General features: G+C 48.2%; 5 protein-coding genes across 5 annotated transcripts; 2 read left to right on the top strand and 3 right to left on the bottom strand.

Moving 5' to 3' along the window:
* Positions 1 to 9,784: 9,784 nt before the first annotated feature.
* SETTUDRAFT_48843 (uncharacterized protein) lies at positions 9,785 to 10,870 on the bottom strand (the record flags this gene model as incomplete). Its single annotated transcript, XM_008026958.1, has 1 exon — positions 9,785 to 10,870. A coding segment is annotated over one exon (1,086 nt), but the record flags the coding sequence as incomplete, so codon positions are not given.
* Positions 10,871 to 12,340: 1,470 nt separating this feature from the next.
* On the bottom strand, positions 12,341 to 14,534 carry SETTUDRAFT_87804 (uncharacterized protein; the record flags this gene model as incomplete). The annotated part of the gene is made up of 2 exons (XM_008027126.1): positions 12,341 to 14,162; positions 14,215 to 14,534. 2 exons carry the CDS (start codon positions 14,532 to 14,534, stop codon positions 12,341 to 12,343), a joined length of 2,142 nt encoding a protein of 713 aa, XP_008025317.1.
* A 2,873-nt stretch (positions 14,535 to 17,407) lies between these two features.
* On the top strand, positions 17,408 to 19,332 carry SETTUDRAFT_162888 (uncharacterized protein). Its single transcript, XM_008027125.1, has 4 exons — positions 17,408 to 17,747; positions 17,798 to 18,255; positions 18,303 to 18,586; positions 18,638 to 19,332. The coding sequence occupies exons 1-4, from the start codon at positions 17,433 to 17,435 to the stop codon at positions 19,198 to 19,200; spliced, it is 1,620 nt and encodes a 539-aa protein (XP_008025316.1). The 5' UTR covers positions 17,408 to 17,432; the 3' UTR covers positions 19,201 to 19,332.
* A 191-nt stretch (positions 19,333 to 19,523) lies between these two features.
* On the bottom strand, positions 19,524 to 20,225 carry SETTUDRAFT_153488 (uncharacterized protein; the record flags this gene model as incomplete). The annotated part of the gene is made up of 1 exon (XM_008027124.1): positions 19,524 to 20,225. One exon carries the CDS (start codon positions 20,223 to 20,225, stop codon positions 19,524 to 19,526), a length of 702 nt encoding a protein of 233 aa, XP_008025315.1.
* A 407-nt stretch (positions 20,226 to 20,632) lies between these two features.
* SETTUDRAFT_162887 (uncharacterized protein) lies at positions 20,633 to 21,641 on the top strand. The gene has a single exon (XM_008027123.1). The coding sequence runs from the start codon at positions 20,712 to 20,714 to the stop codon at positions 21,297 to 21,299; it is 588 nt and encodes a 195-aa protein (XP_008025314.1). The 5' UTR covers positions 20,633 to 20,711; the 3' UTR covers positions 21,300 to 21,641.
* The last annotated feature ends 1,546 nt before the right edge of the window (positions 21,642 to 23,187 follow it).

Genomic DNA, 23,187 nt, shown 5'->3' with positions numbered 1-23,187 from the left:
TAGTGTAAGGGGCTGCGCTCTAGGGAGCAATTGCGAGGTATACAAGAGGTTGTATTCGATAGAGAGCTATAGAGTCTACTTGCGTGGTGTTTATTTACTTGTCGGAGAAAGGTTGCACCGAGTGTCTGAGCGCGTCGTCTGGGCGCCGCTCAGGCCTCGCACAGATGCCGGGTTGCAGAGTAAGACCTGGCGTCTGCTGCTTGACCGAGATTCCATCGAGGAGCTATCTAAAGGGCGTTCAGCCCGTTACAGCTACTTCTATTAACATTTATTTGTAGGACTTTTAACATTCTAGTTAGAAGAGGTAGTAGTCCTAGATGTCCTAGCTTGCAGGATTTTACAGTTTTAGCTGTTAGCTGCGTAAGGCTTGCTGCAATTTACACACTTAAAGATAGTGTAAACGCAAGGCTTGCCTCTACTTAAATAAGAATTACACTTGTAGAGGCTAGTGTAGTAGGCTTCGCTGCAGATTTAGCAGGCTACTTTAGAGCATTTAGCCTCTAGGTGCCTAAAGCCTTGGCATTTAGAGCACTATTTAGAGTTATTAATAACTCTTAGTTTCTCTGCTCTAAGGCTCTGCCCTAGAATATAGAGCTTTCCTCTAATAGCTCTTTAGGCTTCTTGTTCTATAGCAAAAGCTACGCAGGCGGATCTAAAGTTTTAGTTTCCTCTTCTAGATTCTAGTGTTAGCTAGAAGGGGTTGCCTACTACCTTTAGGCCTTTATTAAAGATTTCAATTTCCTCCTTTAGGACCTCTAGGCTATAGTTTGTTAGTAGTCTATGGATAACTACTTTAAACTAAAGGGTGATTGGTTAGGCTGCTTTAAACTCTGTAATATCCTTCTAGATCTCTTGGTTTTCTGGAAGGTATTTTGCTAAAAAGGTTAGGGTGGTAGTAATTATTTTATTACCTTTTGCTAAAGGTGTAACTAAGGCTACTACTAGGGATTGTACTCCTCTCTTTGTTGTAAAGGCTTTGTTAAAGGCGTTTCTAATTTTTAGAGCGTTAAATATAGTAGGTATATTGCTAACTAGATGTTACGACCAGCCTCAGAATGTGGAGGACATTTAGCCGTTAGATTTGTTTTACGGGTAATCTGAGAGACGGTGGGAATGTAGCAAGAAAAGGAATCACGTGACGAGTTCTATAGATCCTACTTAGCCTTGGCATGCTTCATGCACTAGGACTCACTAGGACCACGTGACTAGTCCTACCGATCCCCGTAGTCCTACAACCCCTTGTTACTACTAGGACTACTAGGACACTAGGACTACACAAGTATATAGCATTAGGCATTGAGCCCTTATGGCTTGATGTGTTTAACTTAAGTTTTGAGTACAAGTACAATACAGAGAGTTATTCTACTTGCCTGAAGTAACCGTCCTCTTGCACACTGCCGCTCTATCTACGAAAACTAACTAACAAGAAGATTAATACTAGAAGTCTTATATTACTTCCACTTGATTTATACTCTTAACACTTTAAACACCCTCACGATAAGCAATATTGCAATAGACACCCTAACCGCTTCCTAGACTAGAGGAACTATAGTTAACGCCTACAAGCCTGACCTTTACTATAGCGACCGCAACAAGCTCAAAGCTTAGCTCCTCTAGGTTAACTATTACTTCCACCTAGCTAGAGACAAAATTAAGGACAACGACAAAGTTGTCTTAGCTACTACGTACCTTCGAGGTGACGCAGAAAAATAGGCTAACCTAATCATTAAACGTTACATAGATGACTCCATCACTAACGCCAACAACACTACTCTAGTTAAAGATTAGGACGCTTTTAAGACTAGGATGCAACAAAACTTCTTACCTTTTAAGGAATCGCTAATCGCTAAACAAAAGATTTAGACCCTACGCCAAACTAGGTCTGCAGCCGACTACACGACCTAGTTTTAACAATACGCCACGAACATTAAATAGGACAACAACGCTCTCATGCGTATGTATCGCCAGGGCTTCAAGCTAATGGTGCGCAGAGAACTTATGAGAAGTAGAGCCAACGTTACTAACTTTGACAAACTTATAGTAGAGGCTATTTAACTTAACAATAAGTTTTACGAGCTTATATTAGAAGAACGACTATTTAATTAAGGAACGCGCAACAACAATAATAGGAACGATTGGCCTTGACAACAACACTACCAACGTTCCTAGCCTAACTAGGGGCGACAAAGGAGCTATTAGCCTAGGACACCTAGTGCATATGCAACTAATAGGTACGAACCTATGCACCTTAACAACATTAACTATAGAAAGGGACCTAGCAAGCCGCACTACAAGAAAGACAAGGACGACAAGAAGAAAAAGATTAACTGCTACGCATGTGGCAAGGAAGGCCACATAGCACGCAATTGCATAAGCAAGAATAAGGTTAAGCGACAGCTCAACGTCCTACGCAGGAAGTTAGAGTTAGACAACGACAAATTATAGAACGTTATTACCTAACTAGAAATTAAGTATTACCTAGACAACACAGAAGTCATTAGTGGATTAGAAGACCTAACCCTAACCACGTCTAAGAACACATCTAAAGCTAAGCTAGTTAGCGACAAGGAATACGAGACGCCTAACGAGGAAGAACAACCCCTCGCAACGAAACACGAAAAGATGGCACGATTCTAGGAAGTAAACAGACCATCAACGCCCTATGTAAAGAGGCAAGACAGCACCATACTAGATCCACTAGAGACCCACCCACGAGACGACCACGGAGAAGTAGGAAAATAGATTAATACGCTAACCACACTTCTTGGACAACCTAACCAGGCCTATAAGGAAAACAACAACACAACGCTGCTCGATATGTATCGTTAACTATAGCACCTACGGTTAGACATCGACTACTACTAAATCCAAACAACATAGCGCCTACCTACATACGCACACATCACGGCCAACATTAAAAGGTTAGAATAGGGACTTACACCCTAAGGGGTAACACGAGTATAAGGAATATAAGGACGGAACAACTCCCGCGAACCTGTATGGTACTAGTATAACGCAAAGAACAAGAACCACACCAGCCTATCATGGACTGCGTGCACGCACGACTACTGCCCCACTTACTACTTAGACAAGAGAGGAGCTGGATGGAGCCTAAAGCACGCCATGGGCATGCCTAAGTGCAAGTGGCTATAGTACGACTGCAAGGATGACAGCTGCCTATCACATTTGTAGGACAAGCGTGAGAAAATGCACTTTCTTAGCAGAACAGACTGCTAAAACATTATTTAGATGCAAACCACACACGAAGTATAGTACCTAGACGGCCCCTTAATAGAATACAGGGAAGACTAATAGTACACATGCCTTAGCAACGAATGCGACAAGCATGCAATCGTAAAAGACTACTACAGATACTAACAGCAAAAGTCTTTTTTAGGCCAGCGCTAAGGCAATAAGGCCCCTCTAGGGAAATTAACGTACTAGAACCCTTAGAATTAATAAAGCTTAAGACAAAGCTTAATAGAACACAAATGTAGGCACTAGTGGATTTAGGATCACAGGCGAACTATATTTTAGCGCACGTAGTAACCTAAGCTAGACTTGCAGTACAATAGAAACAACAGCCTTACCTATTACACGTAGCTAATAGCGAACTAATGCTAAACGAAAGCGAAATCACACACGAGGTTAGACAAGTAACACTTAGCATCTAGGAGCATAAGGAGGAGATTGACCTAGACGTTATTAGACTAGCTACCTATAACATTATTTTAGGACTTCTATAGCTTAGGAAACATAACCTATAGATTAACTAGAAGTTGAAGGTGTTTTAATTTAAGTGCTGCGGAACGGACGCACCCGCAAGCCAGCCTACGCATTAGCAGAGTTCAATAGTAGATAAGAGTAACATTGCCATACAATGCAATAACGCTAAGAAGAGAGCGTACTCGAAAAGTAGTTCCTAGGATAGGAAGCCACACTCCGCAGATACTGAAACTAGGCCAATAGATCACGAAGTAAGAGGAAGGGAGAATAGCGCAACTCTAAAGTTCCCTAAACAGTATAAAGGCTACGAACATCTATTTCAGGAAGTGGTAGACAAGACCGCGTTACCAGAACACAAACCCTAGGACCATGAGATAGTCCTACAGGAAGGAAAGACACCGACTTTTGGGCCCATATACTAACTATTAGAAAGAGAGCTTAAGGTACTAAGAGAGTACATCAACAAGAGTCTAGCTAAGGGATACATACGACTATTAAAGTCACTAGCAGGATACCCAACTATGTTTGTACTAAAGAAAGACAGTATAGATTAACTATGTGTTAATTATAGACGACTTAACGACATTATAGTAAAGAATTAATACCCACTACCTAACATCACCAAGCTTAGGGATTAATTATCTTGAGCGAAGATCTTCACGGCGCTAGATCTCTGAGATAGATACCACCTTATTAGAATAAAGGAAGGTAAAGAATGGAAAATAGTATTCTAAACTTAATACGGACATTATAAGTACATAGTTATGCTATTTAGGCTTACAAACGCCCTAGCGACATTCTAGGAACTTATTAATAATGTACTTAGGCCATACCTAGACATATTTGTTATTGCCTACCTAGACGACATCCTTATCTATTTAGAAGATGAGAAGGATTACATTAAATATGTAACAAAAGTACTTAAGGCTCTAGACAAACATAACTTTAGACTTAAGCTAAAGAAGTGTAAATTCTACAAGACTAAGGTTGACTTCTTAGGCTACATAGTAGGAGTTAATAGAGTACAAATAAGCAAAGAGAAGATTTAAGTTATTAAAGACTAGCTAATACTAACTATAGGTATAGAAATCTAATTATTCTTAGGATTTGTAAACTTTAACTAACAATTTATCTAGGACTTGTTGAAGATTGCGATACTAATGACACAACTCACGCAGAAAGATACGCCATTTATGTAGAGCAAAGAAGCAGACAAAGCCTTTAACAAGCTTAAGACAGCATATGTTACACCACTATGTCTTAGAATATTTACACTAGGCGTACTAATAAAGATCGAAACCAACGCATCAGATCTAGCCCTAGGAGGCTGTGCGAGCATACTCATCAGCGACAAGTGGCACCTAGTGGCATACTACTCAAGGAAGTTCTCAGGACTAGAAGAACGATACGATGTACATGACAAGGAATTACTAGCTATTGTAGCATGTCTGCAGCACTAGAGAGTATACGCAGAAAGCTATTCGGAACTCACGATCTATACGGACCATAAGAACCTAGTACACTTCACAACAACAAAGGTACTTAACTAAAGACAGACTAGATAGGCTAAACTATTAGGACAATATAAGTTTAAAATCGTCTACACACTAGGAAAAGAAAACAAAAGAGCTAACGCTCTTAGCTAACAACACAACATCGCAGGAACTAAGACGATAGTTAACAAACCTATACTTAAGACTAACAGAGATAGATCCCTAGGACCTACACATAAACTTAATATTATTATAAAAATTAGGAACGATGTACCTAAACAAGTATGAAACACTATTATTAAAGAACGCTATAATAATCCTGTACACGGACATCTTGGAATTACTAGGACTATAGAACTAATTTAGCGCAACTACTAATTTAAAGGAATAAAAGATAAAGTTACAGCGTATATCGCTAAATGCGCAGAATGCTAAAAGAATAAGCATAGCACGCATGCACTATACGGAGAAATGCAAGCTTTAGAGCTACAACAAGAACCGTAGGCAGACATCTCTATAGACTTTGTTACAGGATTACTAGCATTAAAGGATCTAACAACTAAGGTTACCTATAACGCGATACTTATTGTAGTAGATCGCTTTACAAAACAAGCAGAGTATATCCTATTTAGAAACAACTACACAGCAGTAGACCTAGCACACATTATCCACGATAGAATTATCTAACACTACGGAATACTAAAGTTAATTATTAGCAATAGAGACAAGCTATTTATATCTAACTTTTAGACGACACTACTTGCAGCAATTAGAACTAAGAGGAAGCTATTAATAGCTTACTATCTACAAACTAATAAATAAACAGAACAAACAAACTAAATAATAAAGACATATCTTAGGATTTATGTTAATTATTAGCAAGACAATTAGGTATAACTACTACCTATAGCACAGATAGCATACAACAACAAAACATTAGAAGCAATAGGCAAAACACCGTTTTACGCCAACCACGGACGACATCTAAACCTCTTTACTAGAACATATCTAAGTCTAAAGACAGAAGCAGCTATTGCAACAGCTAAACAACTTAAGAAAATCTATAAAGAACTACAAGAATTACTTAAACAGGCTTAACGCTAAAGCATTTTCTATTAGAACAAGAAAAGAAAAATAGCACCTTAGCTAAAGAAGGGGGATAAAGTATATCTACTTACAAAAAACCTTCGCACAAAACGACCTAGCAAGGGACTAGACAACGTCAAGGTTAGACTATTTTTAATTTTGAAATAAAACAGACTAGTTACATATACACTTAACCTGCTAGCTAACGCAAAGATACACCTAAGATTCTATATACGCCTATTAGAACTAGCAGACCCTAAAACGCTACTATAGAGAATATTCTATTATAAACCTAAGAAAGAAGACAAGTTTAAAGTTAAAAAAAATTATCGCACACTAAAATAAAAACAATCAAATAGAATACCTAATTAAGTAGTTAGGATACCTAGATAGCGAGAATATATAGGAACGAGAAACAAACCTTACGAACTGCTGCTAGCGCCTAGCATAGTATCACCAACATCCTATAGAAAAGACTAATCCACAGTAGCCGCGCCTAAAGGAGCCTCTAGGTTCACCAACGCAACCTTAGAGTTGAACTCCTCTAACTTCTTAAGGGCCTCTAACTCCTTAACTATAGCTAAACTATAATTAAACATTTCCTGCTCCTTACAACGTAACAATTTCTTTTGTTTTTAAAGCCGCGAAAGCTTCTCCCGCGCCTGCCGCGCACGCGATAAGGCCGCCTTAGCTATATCCTCCTTAACACGAAGACGAGCCTCTTCCTTATCTTCTAACTGCTCTAGACAAGACATTTCCTTATTAATTTTTAAAAAATTAGGTAACGGTTAATTCTTTAGTTCACAACTTATACAGTTCGCACGAACATAGTTCGCACACTTTTAGTTAAGAGAAGACATCTTATAGGGCAACCGCTTCCTTAAACAACGAGAACAAGAAACTATAGCAAGGACCTTAGTAGACTTGATGCGGTTGGCAAGACAATAACGGAACTAAGCGGAACGAGAAAGTGGAAGAGAACTTACTAGGAACACAATGCGCACCTAGATAACGCGGGGCAAGCCTAGTTATAGCGCGCTACTACGCTGAACCCTAATCAAGTTAGCGTAACAAACACCACACCCTTAGGACGCGGTGCTTGTTAGACTAAACCTGTTACGGACGGAAGTATCTATCCCTAAGCGTTCCTAGAAACTAAGCGTTTCTAGAAACCTACCGCTCCTAAGAACGAAACGCTCCTGGAAACCCTTAGCTCCTAGGAGGACGGCGCTTGCACAAACGCTACGTTAATAGCAATCTCTTGTTTATAACAACTTACCTTTTCTAACACTAACTTACTTCTATAAACACCCTAATTACGACAACTACGAAATTATAGCAACATACCTCTCCTAAAAACCTAGGCTATACATTGCCTTAAGGACGAGTTACAAGAGGAGGAGGATAGTGTTATGACTAGCCTTAGAATGTGGAGGACATTTCGCTATTAGATTTGTTTTACGGGTAATCTAAGAGACGGCGGGAATGTAGCAAGAAAAGGAATTACGTGACGAGTTCTATAGATCCTACTTAGCCTTGGCATGCTTTATGCACTAGGACTTACTAAGACCACGTGACTAGTCCTACCAATCCCCGTAGTCCTACAACCCCTTGTTACTACTAGGACTACTAGGACACTAGGACTACACAAGTATATAGCATTAGGCATTAAGCCCTTATAGCTTAATGTGTTTAACTTAAGTTTTAAGTATAAGTACAATATAGAGAGTTATTCTACTTGCCTAAAGTAACCGTCCTCTTGCACACTGCCGCTCTATCTGCGAAAACTAACCAACAAGAAGATCAATACCAGAAGTCTTATATTACTTCCACTTGATCTATACTCTTAACACTAGAATAATTTAGCCCTCTAATAGGCTAGTAGTCTTTTTTTTAGTTGTCTTTTTAGGTGTTTTTTTCTATGTATTTTTAGTTTTGTTTTTTTAGATATATGTCTAAGGTTGTTCTTAATTACTAGCTGCTACTGTTGCGTAGGAGCTAGGGGGCTGAGCTTAAGGTTAGGTGGGCGGGGTATTTAGTTTTTTAAGGCGTCTAACTTTCTCTCTTAGTTCTTTAGAGACGTTAGATAGAGAGGAGATTTAGTCTCTTAGAATTATAGAGTTTTTCTTATTTACTCTACTATTCTCTGTAAAGTCTCTAAAGACTTCTACAAGGTCTAGTAAACTAGTTTGCCTAGTAGGGTTGTTTTTAGCTAAGTTAGCTGCTTAGATTACTAGGTTTCTAGCAATCTCTAAGGCCTCCTTAATAGAGGTTGCCTTTGGTGTTTTCCCTACTATAGGGTATCTTAGCACTACTCTAATAAATACAGAAAAATTGCTCCTTGTCCTAGTATAGGTAGGCCTAGGCGGTTCTTCTAGTTGCCTGTTAGGGCAAGGCGTAGAGGCCTCCTTAGCCATCTTAATTTCTAGATTATTATCCATTAGTCGTTTGCTTGTGCCTCTAAGGTCTTTTAAGGCTAGTCTTTTTTTGTTATTTTTATTATTTTAATATATCTATGTTTCTTGCTAAATTTAAGCTTTAATAAGCTCCTGCGTTCCTATTAGCCCCTCTAGTCTTAGCATTAGAGCCTAAGCTCTATAAGAAAATTCTTATAGTTGTAGGAAAACGAAGGAAGGCCTCCTTCTTCTCCCTACTACGCGCTAGCGCCTTAGCTACAGGTGTTGAAAGTGCTGTTAGTCGATTCCTCGTGGTTGGTTCTCCTAGATAGCGTGCTTTCCTAGCGGTTTCCAGAAAACTCGAAGTTGGTGTTGGTCCAAGGGGCAAGGGGTACTTTTGCTGCTAAGTAGTTACTTTGTGCATGTGTGGAGAGGGGGAGAGGGGCTAATGTAGTAAAGTAATGCTTGCACTTGAGCTGGGGTTGAGTGTACAGCCTAGGGATAAGGAAGGGTACGTATGTGACTGGGGTGAAGAGGGAGGGAGGGAGGGCAGTAGATTACGTATGTATCTTGGTTGGTTGGCGGGTAAAACCATGTACATGCACACACGAGGGCTATGCAGAGTTGGGTACTTGATTGTACCATTTGAACCCAGGGAAATCCTAGGACAGAGAGAGACGGGTCACAAGGACATATATGCAATTGGCCAGGATAGATTGAACATGCTAGTTTTGAATGTAGTAGATATTGTTGAATAAGTAAGTCAAGATTATATACATATGTAGATGTATGGAACTTTTTTTCTTTCTTGACAACGGATATTATGCCGTCAAAGCAGGAAAAAAAAACCCCTCCGTTCGTGCATTCATTTATATAGCCAATCATGTATATATAGTCCAAACGCCCTAAACACCACTGGCTTAGAATCAATAAGTGCTAGATAGCTTCAGCGTAGAAATAAAAAAGTCAACAAATCACTCCACCTCGGCTTCATTGACGGCTCCGTTTTTACGACTTCGTTCACGGCTCCATGTCAGCACCATCATCTTCATCCCTATCCCTTAGGTTACCCGCATGCCTCACGCGGCCATCCCATCCATGCCCAATTCTACCCGTTCCACTAATTCTGCCCCGCCCCTTTCCATGTTTAGCCATGAAATACGCGCGCTGCTGGTCCGTCGGACGCGACTTTTGCCACTTGCGCGAAGGCGTGTCAAACAGGTAGCCATTGAACCAGGACTTGGTCAGGGAATCTGCACCGTATTCTTCAATGAGCAGCTCTTCGTAGGCATAGGGGATTTTGACGCGCACGTCTTCGAGCGTCGAGGTGCGCAGGGGGAAGATTTGCGAGGACAGGTATGAGTGGCTGTCTTTGATGTACATTTGGATTTCGTCGTCGGCGTCGTCGGGCTCGTGGAGGGACTCGCGCGTGGAGGAGTAGGGGTACAAGTCGAACGAGTCGGGCCAGTCAGGCGAATCGGCGTCGGGCGTCTGAGGTGTCTCAGACTTGGCGGGTGCAACGTGCAGGGTGGTAATGTCAATGTACAGGCCGTTGGAGACGTCGATCCAGCGCGCGTCAATGAGGTTGTACTTGTCTTTTGTCGACGTGTTTGTGTAATTCGGGTTGACCTCCAAGAGGTATTTCTTGCCATTCTCCCGGACCTGTTGTTCCCACTCCAATCTTCTCGCTCGCGTCTCGTCGTCTTCGTCCATCTCTTCGTCGGTACTGCGTTCCGTGGCCCATTTGTCGCTCTCGACTGACAATTGGTCTTCGAGACCAAGGTCTTTGGCATCGAAATGGTGAATCGTCATGTTCCACCACTCGGCTAGCTCATTCATCCCTTCCTCCTCCATGATAAAGTCCAGGTCCTTGTCCCAGGGCATCAAGCCTCCATTCCACCACCAACCCAACAGACATCCATGCATGAGCCATGTCTCGATGCCAATCTGCTCCATCGTCTCGGTATATGTCTTCAGCATGAGCTTGAAGCTCCATGCCCGCTCCAGAACCGGGACCTCGCCCGAGGCAAATCGGCCATCGTAGTGTGAATTAAAGGTAGATTCGTAAAAGTACTTGGTGGGCGCATTCTTGTACGTGTGGCCGTTGGAAAAGGAGTTTGACAGCGGCGAGAGGCCGCGGAGGGCGCGAAACGATGTGCTGCGGCGGGCAGCAGGCAAGGCGGCTGAGAGGTGGGCGATATGGGCCAGGAGGAGGAGAAGGATCTCGAGCGGGCGTCTCATGGTGAGTGTGGGCTGCTATGTATGAGGCGCATGATCCTGTGGCAAACGTCTGGGGGGGCTGACAAAGCCGCGGTTGGAAGAGAAGAATCAGCAAAAAGCAAAAGGAGGTCAAGAGCAGGCTATGATGCGCCTCACATGGCGGGCGTGCACCATTGTTCATGTAGGGCAGTGCAGGTTCCAGGAACAGCCTAGATCTAATAGCCCGCACTTATCGCCGCCTTGCTGTTCCCGGCCCGTCTTGACTGTTCGCAGCCAAGCGGCAAGCGAGGCTTGGGAGCTGCAGACAGGCCACTCGCCAGAGCTTGTCTGGACTAGTATACGGGGGTTAGCGCCGACGACAACGTGTGGGGACAGCCGCGTGTCAATTCATCGTCACGAATGCAAAGGGGGGAATGCAAAAGACGTGGCCATGCCGTGCAAACCCGATTGTGACGGTGCTCTGGCACTAGCACGTGGCACGTCGCATCGCCTTGACCCCTGGCGGGAATGAGGGAAAAAAACACCGCCACCGCATTCACAACATCACTGGCAAGCCGAGACAAGGTGGAGGATGCCGTGATGAAAGTGGCGATGAAATGTGGATCAAAGGCGGCTGGGGATCAGCCCGCTACAATGCACCGCGATGATGCACAGGAGCGTACCGGCACCATCCCGACAAGCTTTGCCCCGGACCGCCTGATGCCTTGCACCCACACCACGACACCATAATCGTGATGATAAGACTGCACCTGACAACTCAGCGATACACAACCAAACTCCAACTGTGACGTGCAGCTGCTTGGGCATTATGTGATTATTTGTATTGCATTTCATAAATGTACAACCACAGTTCAGAGACCAGCCTTGGGTGGGTTCGCCATGATAAAAAGAGCCCGGATACAGTTTCCCATCATCTACACATGTCAACATACTGAGCGCCAAAGAAAAGAAACCCCTTCCGACAGCAGACAAACTCGCCTCCGCTGCCCCTTCCACAATCCAAAACAGGCTTCTTTTGCGCCCACCCCAAGACGCTGGTCAAAAGGAGGGGACGCCGGTGTCGTCGGCTAATTACACTTCCGCGACTTTTTCGTGCAAAGTAATAGGTATACGCTGGGAAGATCAGACAATCCAGTCCTCGAGGTGTAGGCTGCTGGAGAGACGAGGGAAATATGCTCGAATCAAATGTTCCTTGAACGAGGACCAAAAAAAAGGAAAGACTCAACGAAATAAACGCCAACATGCGCCGCCCGATGGTAAAAAAACGCCACAAAACGTGGGCGCCCCAGATGCAAAACCCAAAGTGAGGTACACGAGAATCTATAAACAAGCGCGTTTGCGGAGCCGAAAAATGAGGCGGCAAACAACGAGGCCGCAAATGCCAACAATTAAAGGGGTATATTTGCGAAGCAGGCGAAGTCACTCGGACCCCTTTTCGTACTTGATCGGATGGAAGAGCGTGTTGCGCATGCACAACCGGCCGGTGCCGGCTTCTTCTTCGGCCGCACCGCCCTTGTCGTTTTCGCGCGAGCCTAGCCATCGGCGCCACCACTCGGACGAGAAAGCGGCATTGTAGTAGAAGCTGTTGCCCAGTTGGTTGTGTTCGCCCCAGCCAAAGACGCTGTCGGTAGGCTTCGGGGGGCGGTTGAAGGTTCCCTCGAGGGTCTCCAGAGGCCAGTTGTGGTCAAAGTACACGGGGTGTGCAGCATACACCGCCTTGAGTCCGTGGTGGAATGCGACAGTTGGCGGCCACATTTCGGGGAACATGTGGTGCTTCATCAGGTACGTTTCGCGGTGCATAAGGTCCAGAAGGCGCTTTGACAAACGCGAAACGGTAATGATGGCACAGCGGCGCGGGGGCTCGGGGAGTTCGAGGTCGTAGCCGGTAACATCGTCGCGGAACACCCAGTTGGTCTTGGCGGGGTCGAAGATGGGGTTGAAGGTGATGATGTCGGCGTCTTCCCCAACACCCCATTCGTAGTTGTCCTGGAGGTACGAGTGAGGGGGCTCAACCTCGGGAGGGCTGGGAAGCATGCCCGTGTTGGGGAACTTGGGAGGACCCCACACGGGCTTCTCGTCGCTGTTAAACAGCTCCTCTTCGACCATCTCGGTGAAGTTCTTCCATGAGCCGTGGAGCTCGGGAATGTAGTAGCGCGACGACCGCTCCCACAGGCCCTTGCGAGGCTGCTTCTTGGCCCACTCGCCAATCTTGTTGTGGAACTCGTAGTAGTGGCCGCTGAGACGGAGATCCATTTCCCAGTTCCAGTAAAAGTCGTACTCGGGGCGAGCTTGGGCGAACCACTGCATGGCGAAGTGAGCGCTGCGGTAGACCGAATGGACAGGGGCCTTGGCGTGGTTGTAGACGTTGTTGGGGAATGGCTCGGGGTAGTACATGCGCATCTGCTGCTCAGACCACAGCGTAGCCATGCCCCAAAACTCCTTTGGCAGGTTGTCTTCGATGACCTTTTGGTAAATCTCCTCGGACGACCAGATGGGCAGGCTGTCGTCCTTGACGTGAAGCAGGAAGTGGACATCGTACTCGCCGCCAGACTTGAGAGCAAGCTCGTTGATCATGGCTCGAAGCGTGAGAATCTGGTAGTCGCTGTACTTGTAGCCGGTCCAGGTGCGGAGAACGTAGGCGTGACGCGGCACCTTCTTCTTTCCAGTCGTCGACTCTTCAGTCGCGTTCTTCTTGAAGCGGTGGGCGTTCTTCTCGCGGCATCGCTTCATGGCAGACGCCCAGTTGACCTTGCGGTAGTCGACCTTCTTCTCCCAGCTCCAGATCTTGTCGGCACCGGCCTTTTCAGACTTGCCGTCCATCTCGAGACCGCCCTCGTCGCGCGAGTATGAGTAGCCATAGGGACCAAAACGACCAAAGCGCTCGAAGCACTTTTTGTCATCGAAGCCGAGCTCCTCGTACGAGCCGAAGAAAGGGGCAGACATGTTCTGGGGAATGCCGGGGTAGGCGTAAATGTCAGGCAGGTCAACCTTGTCCTCCTCGTCGAGATAGCAGGTCTTGACCTCGTCATGATCCTTGAGGTATTGCTGCGAGTCGAACTTGTAGGGGTCAAAGGGCACCGGGTCAAGCGGCGGCTCCTTGTTCTCCTTGGACATGTGCGGCCATTTGGGCTTGACATTGTCCTCGGGGTTGGGGCTCTGCGAGTACTTTACATAGTCCTGCTCCGAGACCCAGTCGCCAAAGGGCACAAGCGTGCGGACGCCGTTGTAGAAGCCGTTGAGTCTGCCGATGTTAGGATGCGTCGGGTAACAAGTAGGCGGCCGAGCCGACTTACCGAGGGTAATGCTCCCAGTGGTACTGCTTGCGCTCGTCGCCCTTGTGCTGCTCGCCGTGCCATCGATGTCTTCGGTAGACGCCGGTGCCGATCATGGAGAAGACGAGAACTGCAGTAACAGCGAGCGTAATGAGACGCGCAAAGGAGAGGCGTGGGCGCTGGATGCGGTTAGCCCAGGCAGGCTGGCCGACCTTTTTGCCCCATGACTTTGTGCTGAAGAGAGGCAGCGGAGAGGAGCCCTGGCTGTCCTGGCCGGGCAGCTTTTCGTAGTTGAAGCGCGTTCGGACGAACAGGTTGCTGGGATTGAATCGCGACGCCATTGCGAGGAATCAATGTGTGGAGAGTAGCGTGTAGCGCGAGGGTTGCCTATCGCATCTGCGGCGAGGGGGCGCAAACAGAGCGTTGCTTGGGAGGGTCGGGGGCTGAAGAGGAGGAGGCGGCGGCGGCGGCGGCGCCTGGTGGTGTTGTGGTGTTGGTGCAGCAACGAGCAGGTTGGGGTGCTGACAAAAAGGCTGGCAGGCTTGCGTGTATACTCGGCCTGGCGAGCAGAAATGGACGCAAGGCAGACAGGACAAGGCAAAGCAAGGCGAGAGGTTTGCACTTGAGACGGCGGAGAGTGAAACGAGTGACTGTCCTTGGGCGGCGCTCTGAGCGTTGGGGGGGGAGGGGGGAAGAGATAGGCGGGACAAGAAGGAGAGCGACCGACCCTTTTTCCCTCGTTAGTCGCCCCCCCATGAGCAGTCGAGCGAGGCTAGGTAGGCTTGGCTCGCTCCTGCCGTCTAGCCCTAGCTTGGCCCAGCTTGCAAGGGTCAAGCATCGCATTCTGGAGCGGCGGAAGAGACGGGCTAGCCTGTTTGGCCGGGCGGAACCTGGCGACGCGCAACGCCCGCAGATGATGCTACTGCTGCTGCTATTATCGCTACTGCTGCTACCGCCATCACTGCCGCTTGGACGCATACCAAGTGTGAGTGTGCAAGCCGTAGATGCTGCGCTCCCTCGCCAGCTACCACCACCACCACCACCACCACCACCACCACCGCCACGACCTCCTCGACGGCCACTCCCACAGGCGCTTGGCAGGCCATTGCAGAGGGCAGGCAGGCGCAAATCAAACCACGCCCAGCTATCATCGCACTGTATCGGGCCCTGCATAACCCTCGATGCGGCATGGCTCAGCTCGTTGCGCAACCGCCAGTGGCGCCCTGCCTCAACAACGTCGCCGCGAGCCCTCGCCCCTTCGCCCGACGAGCTTTTTCTTCGTTTCCTTTTCCGTCTTCTTCCTTCTTGCTCGGCGGCAGTGACGTCGTGGCGTCCATGGGCGAGGGCGAGGGCGGGCGATGGGCAAAAAGGCGTCGCCGCGAGGCAAGGTGCCAGTGCCGGTGCAGCGAGCGCATTGTTGCAGTGCAGCGCGGGCGACGAGGGCTGGCGGGTCAGATTGCACGACAATATGCGCCCCCTGGCCTCAATTTTTGCCGTTGGCTGGGCTGCTGGGGGCGCCTTAGCGACTGGCTGGCGAGGGCGCTGATTGGGCGGCTCGGGGCGCGCTAGGCCGCAGCGGGTCAGCTTGCGCGGCCTCGTCTCCCTGGCTGCTTGCGCCGCCGCCACCACGACAGACTTCCCGCGCCGCCGCGCCGTTCAAGCGCAATCCACTCTGCCTCTGCCTCTCGCTGCTCACTCGCACTCGCGCCCACAGCCTTTTGTCGGCTAAAAATAATCCTGCCCGCCAGATGCAGCATGCCATGCCATGCCGCTGCTGCTCCTCGTCCTGCATCGCCCCCTGAAAATCTGGTCAAACACACACGCTCACGTCGCATGACAGCTGTCCACCTCAGGCTCCCTCTCTGCACCTCGACCTGTGCCTGCACCTGCACCTCGACCGGCATCTGGTGTTGAGCCTCTTCGGCCCCTCTCTGACACGTCCCGCCCTTTCCAATACTTGCTTGCCGCAACAAGGGCACGCGTCGGCATGCTTCCCCCCAGCCCATGACGTTGGCTGCCCGTCGCCTCCCCCCATCGCACGCATCACACGCATAGCCTGCTGACGTGTGGCGGTCGTTTCCACGAGCAACACCCCGCCGCCGCCGTGTTTACCTTTCCCCCAAAGCACGCCATCACGACACCGACTAGCCACTCACACTCCCGTTCCGAGGCTGCACCGTCCATCAACCACTAACGCCAAGCTCATGTTCCCGGCCCTTCCCCCCCCCCCATGCAAAACGCCGGCGCCATCTTGATTGCTGTTGCCATGCGGTAAACTTTGCGATAACCGACTCGGGTACCACAACACGCCCGACACGCAAATGGCACTGTTGCCGTCATTCGATAACCAGCCTAGCTCAAAGTGCCCCGTAAACAATTCAACCTGTAGTCGTAACGATTGCAAATGCCCGGCAATAGCACGCGTAAGCATGACGCCTCGCCAAACATAAAAAAAGCAACACCACGGCCTTGGACATTATGCTCGTCGTGTGTTTGATATGCACATGCGCCTAGCGACAGACTTGCGCGGCCTCTTGCGCGTGCATCCTCCGCTCGACCCGCGCTGCAATAAGAACCGGTGGGGATGTTGGGCACAAGAGCCCAGGAAACAGGAAACCTCAAACGCTGGGAGCGTCATAGCCTGCTGTTGTACAGACACGGCCTGCATCCATCGCCTGCAAAACTATTGAATTCTACACTTTATGCTTTTGCACTCGCAGCGCGGCCTAAGTATACTTCTGCACCTCGATGCTCCTACTGCTACTATCGAAAGCATGACTTGCTAGCGCCTCTGGACATATTGACCGAGTGTGGCTGTAGTGTGCTCTGCGATGCAATCGTGACTCTAGTACTGTAGTAGCATCATAGTTTGACAGTCTTGCCTATGGCAGCAATCAGGATTTCTGACCCGAAAAAAACACGTTGAAAATATTTGACACCCCCGCTGACCCGAGCAAAAGCAACCAGAGTCATGACTCACCTCATGCCATCATGTAATACTGTACTCGGAAGCTGGCCAAGATGGTCTACAGCTGAAGGTACTGCAGAGCTCAAGAGGGTAGTGCACAGCCAAGGTGCCAGTGCTGGTGCTGGTGCTGCGCGCCGCCAGCTAGCCAATCAGAACTAGGCAAGCTCCGAACACGGGCCATCAAATCTCCGACCTGCTTTCCACTTTCGACTCATCGCAAGTAACCCCACGTTCTACGCCGCCATACCGACTTCCCACACCACCCGCAAATATGCCTGGAACACGAGGCCCAGTGCCGGTCCCGCTCGAGGCCAAGGGCCAAAACCTCACGCAGGAAATCCTCGACCTCCTCGACACAAAGGAGCCCCTCCAGACCAATGAAGACTTCCCCGCAGTTACCCAGGCTGAAATCAAGGCCGCCCTCGACAGGCTAGCGAGCCGCTCCATGGTCGAATACAAGTCGCTCGACTCGGAAAAGGTCGTCCTGACGCCAGAGTCAGAGGGCATAGTCGCAGAGGGAAGCCACGAGTTCAAGGTCTGGAAGTTGGTCAAAGAGAGGGGTAGCGTACCAATTGCGGAACTTCCGGTACGTCTGTTGTGCACTAGAAGCCAATGACGTGTGCTAACGAGTTACAGACTATCTTTGGAAAGGAAGTCGCCAGCGTGGGCCAGGGCAATGGCTTCAAGAACAAGTGGATCAAGAAAGACGGAGACAACCTAGTCCTCATTCAGACCGAAGAGCCCAAGGACCTCAACCGCGAACTCCTACAAGGCATCAAGGACAGCCAATCGCTCGAAGACGCTAAACTCCTTGCTCAGCTGAAGAAGAAGAAGCTTGTGACTGTTACCAAGGTTATCACATACACCGTCACCAAGGGCCCAAAGTACGCAAAGGAGATACCCGTAGAGCATACCGACTTGACCGTCGAGCTCCTTGCAAACGATGCGTGGAAGACTGCAAACTTCAAGCCCTACAACTTTGCCGCGCTCGGAGCAAACCAAGATGCTGGCGCGCTACATCCTCTCAACAAGGTCCGACAAGAGTTCCGGAACATCTTCTTCTCACAAGGTTTCGTCGAGATGCCTACAGGACAGTGAGTTTGAGTTGGAATTCAGTGGCATCCGCGGCTAATGAGTACAGCTACGTCGACACTGGCTTCTGGAACTTCGACGCCCTCTTCGTACCGCAACAACACCCCGCCCGTGACATGCAAGATACCTTTTTCGTCTCATATCCACCAAAAGCCGACAAACCGCGGTTAGACGAGGCAAATGAGGCGACCATGGAACGTATGGAGGCGGGATCAAAACGTCTCTTTTCTACTCCAGAGAGCGAAAAGAGGGAAAAGAAGCCACGAGACTTTGAAAAGTACTGGCAAGATGTCAGGAAGGTACACCAAGAAGGCGCTTTTGGCTCAATAGGATGTGAGTCGACAATCTACCGCATAAAGTGAGGCTCGAGTGCTAAAATGACAGACCGATACCCTTGGGAAGAAGACGAATCCCTCCGCCTCGTTCTCCGCACCCACACCACTGCGGTTTCGACATGGGCTCTCCACCGCTTGGCCGAAGACCCCCGCCCTGCGCGCTACTTCTCCATCGACCGCGTCTTCCGCAATGAAACCGTCGATGCTACACATTTGGCCGAGTTCCACCAAATTGAAGGCGTCATTGCTGACTTTGGCCTTACGCTTGGAGGTCTCCAGCGCTTCCTCGAAGACTTTTTCGCCAACATGGGCATCTCTAACCTGCGCTTCAAGCCTGCCTACAACCCCTACACCGAGCCTTCGATGGAGATTTTCGGTTTCCACACTGGCCTGAAAAAGTGGCTCGAGATTGGCAACTCTGGCATGTTTAGGCCTGAGATGTTGGAGCCCATGGGCCTTCCCAAGGACATGCGCGTGTACGGATTTGGGCTTTCGCTTGAGAGGCCGACCATGATGAAGTATGCAGTGAGCAACATCAGGGAGTTGTTGGGTCACAAAGTCGACTTGAGCTGGATTCGGGAGCAGCCGGCCGTGCGCTTTGACAAGGAATAAAGTTGCAGTGGTTAGGCGGGATAAGATGATGACATGGGGTTTGGGCATGACCGTTACGACAGGGATCATGCAGCCGTGGAAATGATATCCAAAATAAATGGCGTCAAGCGTCTGTGAAAAGTATACAATTTTTGTACATTGTGGCATTGCTTCCTTATGCTCGGTATGAAATTTCCTTTGTAATTGCATTGGGGAAGCTCTCATCAGGTGCAGTCATTCGGATCTGCAGCTTACCCTTTGCCGTGGCTCTCGTTGCCATGCGCCCCATCACATGTCCCAGCTAACATGTGCCTTTTTCTCTTTGAACATGACCAGGAGCACCTTCATTCCTTTTCCACACTGATCCTCACATCCTCCTCAATCTGCCTATTCCTCGAGCCCCTATAAATCCAACTCTCAGACTCGGTATCCCCACCCCACCTCTTCTTCGCCCAAACTAAGCCATCCTGACCAAGTCCAAATCCCAAGCCCACCAACAGGCCCATACGAATTGTCCTCGCAGCAGTCGAAACAGGAAACTGGTGCCACGCACTCCACAGTCCGCCCGTCGCCATTCCGGCCATTGCACTACTAACACAATCCCTACTCCCCTTGACGCCGCGATCAATGCTTTTCAAGTCCAGCTCATCGACGCCCTCCATCTCCTCCATGGTGCGCCCGGCGCGCCACGTGCCGCGAAAGATATCGAGGCTCTCCTCGACGACGAAAAACACAGTGCTCCACGCGGCAATGTACGAGCCCTTTTTCAGGCCCTCGACGATGCCGTACCGCCACTTGTAGTAGTTCTTCGACTTGTGGTACAGGTACCACCCGGGATTCGACACGGGCAGCCGGTGCGCATTTTCCGCTCGGAACCGTAGAGACGCCATGTGTCCTGCGTTGAGCGACCCGAGCGTAAACCCGGAGATGAAGGAGAGCGTTGTGGTGAGGAGGAGCCGCCGGTCAAATGGCATGCCGAGGCGGGGTGCGGTGGAGAGGGGTTGTTTTGGCGCTGTGGGCTGGGGCGTTGGGTCTGACTCGGGCATTGTCGTTGTGTGCAGCGGGGGCAATGCCATGGTTATGCGGTGCAGTGCCCAGGTGGGCGGACGAGATGGTGTGGTGCGATTCGGTGATGTGAGGTTTGCGGAGGGGGGTGCGGAGGTGCTGGCAGCGGCGATTGTGTGGGCAGCGAGAAAAGGCATATCGCAAGCCGCCGACTTGATACTTGCAATCTGCGACGCGAAATTGGGTATACGAAAAAGGCCAATGGAGCGGGTACTTCCTAGGTGAAGAGCGCGATGCGATTGAGAGGGCAACCTTCTCGGGCGCCAAGACTTGTTTCTTCGGCATGACATTGGTGTCGCGCGCGTGTCTTTTCCCCGCGGACCCCTCCACGCCGCCACCAACAACGCGTGCCCACGCCCGTAACCTCCAAGCACCACCACCACCCTCCAAAATCCCCAACCCCCGAGCAACCCGAGTCGACGCGCATATCGTTCCTGCAAAGCGTACCAAATCTCCGCACACGCACAATGGCAACGCCATCCCCCCAAACATGGACGCTCCGCCTAAAATCCCACAAGACAACCGTCCTCCTGCACGTCGACCCCCTGCACACCTTTGACACGATAAAAGCGAGTCTCTACTCCGCGCTCGAGCAAACGGACCTGCGCCACGCCGACACGGGCGCCGCGATCCCGCTGCCCGCATCGCCATCTGACATCCAGTTTGGGCGGCCGGTCAACATCAACGACGCGAACGAGGGGTTTAAGCTCGGGGAGTGGGAATACAGTGGTCTTGACTCTGCGGACGAAGATGTCGTTACTTCAAGTAAAGGGAAGGGTAAAGCGAGGGCCAGTGCAAAGTCTACTACTGACACGCACAATGTCAAGGCGTGTCCGAAAGGTGCGGGGCTGAGAGACGGTGCTGTGTTGGCGTTTCGCTGGGTTGGAGACGGGAATTGGGAGGGAGAAGATGAGGATGAGGATGGTAGTAATAGTGAGGGGGGGAGATTGGATAGGCCGGGGAGTATGTGGGGTGTTAAGCTTGCGAGCTTTGAGGATGCGTATGGCGTGGAGAATCCGGCGGATGTTGGTGGCGGGGGGGAATTTGAGGGGTGAGAATGGGGCCTCTTAAGGTATGACGATGGGATATTTGGTGCACATGGGGGTAAGCTGGACGACGTTTATCCAAGTACCATGCTGTCTGTTCTGCTTCCCGTGCATGAACCACCGGATTCGACGCCATACCACTGCTCGCAATCCCGGCCAAGCAAAGAATCTAGCGCAAGAGCGGGGAAATCCGCCCCTTTTCCAACGCTCTCTCGCACTGAAAAAAAGAAAAGAAAAAATATAAAGTACATTTCAGTCTGCGGGGGAAAAAACGAAAAAAGAAATCGCATCAAGGCACGTAAGACTGTGCTTAGAATCCGAGGTTTACACGGATACTTAGTCTTGTATAGTATATAGTAGAAGGAAGAATAAAGTACACAGCAGTACAGTAAACCCCTTCTTCTTTTTTTTCTTTTTTTTTCTTTTTGCTTGTCTTACTACTGTACTAGACTAGATTTACTAATAATACCGTAGATTATCATTAACGTACTACACCAGTGAGCCGGCCAAACCAGTGAGCCGGCCACTTTTTCTTGGCACTGCGAACACGACAAAGAATATATTATGTCTCTACAACGTAACGCTATCTTATTGTATAAAAAAGGTAGAATTAACCTTACGCTTCAGGCCTTTACTACTAGCTAATTTAAGACTTTACAACGTGCTATAGCAGCCTATAGCGTATAATATTAGCAGCTCTTTAATTAGCTTTGTAGAATTACTAATTAACTTAATACACGACCTAGAGTCTAGAAGCTCACTATAGCAGAGAAATAGACTATTGTATAATACATTCTTGACCTTAACGCGTAAGGATTTGCGCCTTAGCTATATAAGGTAGTAGATATTGCTAATTAATTGCTAGCTGCTTGTAGTAGGGTACCTATTAGTAAAAACTAGGCTTAGCGCTTTATTACTTATATAGAGGAGCTTAAGATAGCTTTTAATTAGGCAAAGGACTATTAGAGAGCTCTTTAGAAAGACCTAAAGGTTATTAGCTTGTAGTTTAAGCTTATACAAGATACAATTAACTAGTTTAGAGTTTATCTAGATAATATTTATAACTTTAATAAGACTAGCTTCTAGATAGATGTTATTAGCTTAATAAAGGTTATTACTAGTTTAGAACGTTATATAAGACTAAATCTTAGACATAAAAGGAGCCTTTGATCACGTGGCTAAAAATAAGCTACTAGAAAATATGAAGGATCAAGGACTCCCCTGCTGCCTGCTATCCTGGACTAAATCCTTCCTAGAAAACAGACTACTAGAGCTATCCTTTGATGGCCAAGTAGAAGATCTACAGGAGGTAAACACTAGTACGCCCCAAGGCAGCCCCGCTTCTCCAATCCTATTTTTAATCTACACAAAACCACTATTTCAGTCAATTACAACAAACGGAAATATCTACTCCTCTTCTTATATAGACGACCTACAGATATCAGTATCTACAACATCTATTAAGAAAAACGTAAAATTACTAGAAAAAGAGACCCAAAAACTCTTTAACCTAGCAGAGGAGCTAGCAATCAAATTCGACAGCTCAAAGACTGAACTAGTAAATTGGACTAAATCAAAAAAGGATCAAGATTCTCTCACACTACCCACCCAGGAGACCTTTCAACCAAAACAGCAAATTAGATGGCTAGGCATCTACTTTGACAAAGCCCTTAAGTTCAAGGATCACTGCTTTATTAGAAATCAACAGGCAAGCCAAGCCTTTACTCGGCAAGCAGACTAGCAAATAGCAATAAAGGCCTATCACCTAGAGCCTTTAGACAATTATACCTTGCCTGCATCACTAGCGTAGCAGACTATGGTTGTCAGATCTTCTGGAAACAACAACAACTAGCTCTTAAACAAAGGCAATTACTACAAACAGAGCGTGTAGGAAGAT

Source organism: Exserohilum turcica (genome assembly GCF_000359705.1).
Source record: "Exserohilum turcica Et28A unplaced genomic scaffold SETTUscaffold_2, whole genome shotgun sequence".
In the NCBI taxonomy this organism is placed as follows: Eukaryota; Fungi; Ascomycota; class Dothideomycetes; order Pleosporales; family Pleosporaceae; genus Exserohilum; species Exserohilum turcicum.
The sequence above is the reverse complement of the archived record's forward strand: the minus strand, read 5'-3'. Positions and strand labels throughout refer to the sequence as shown.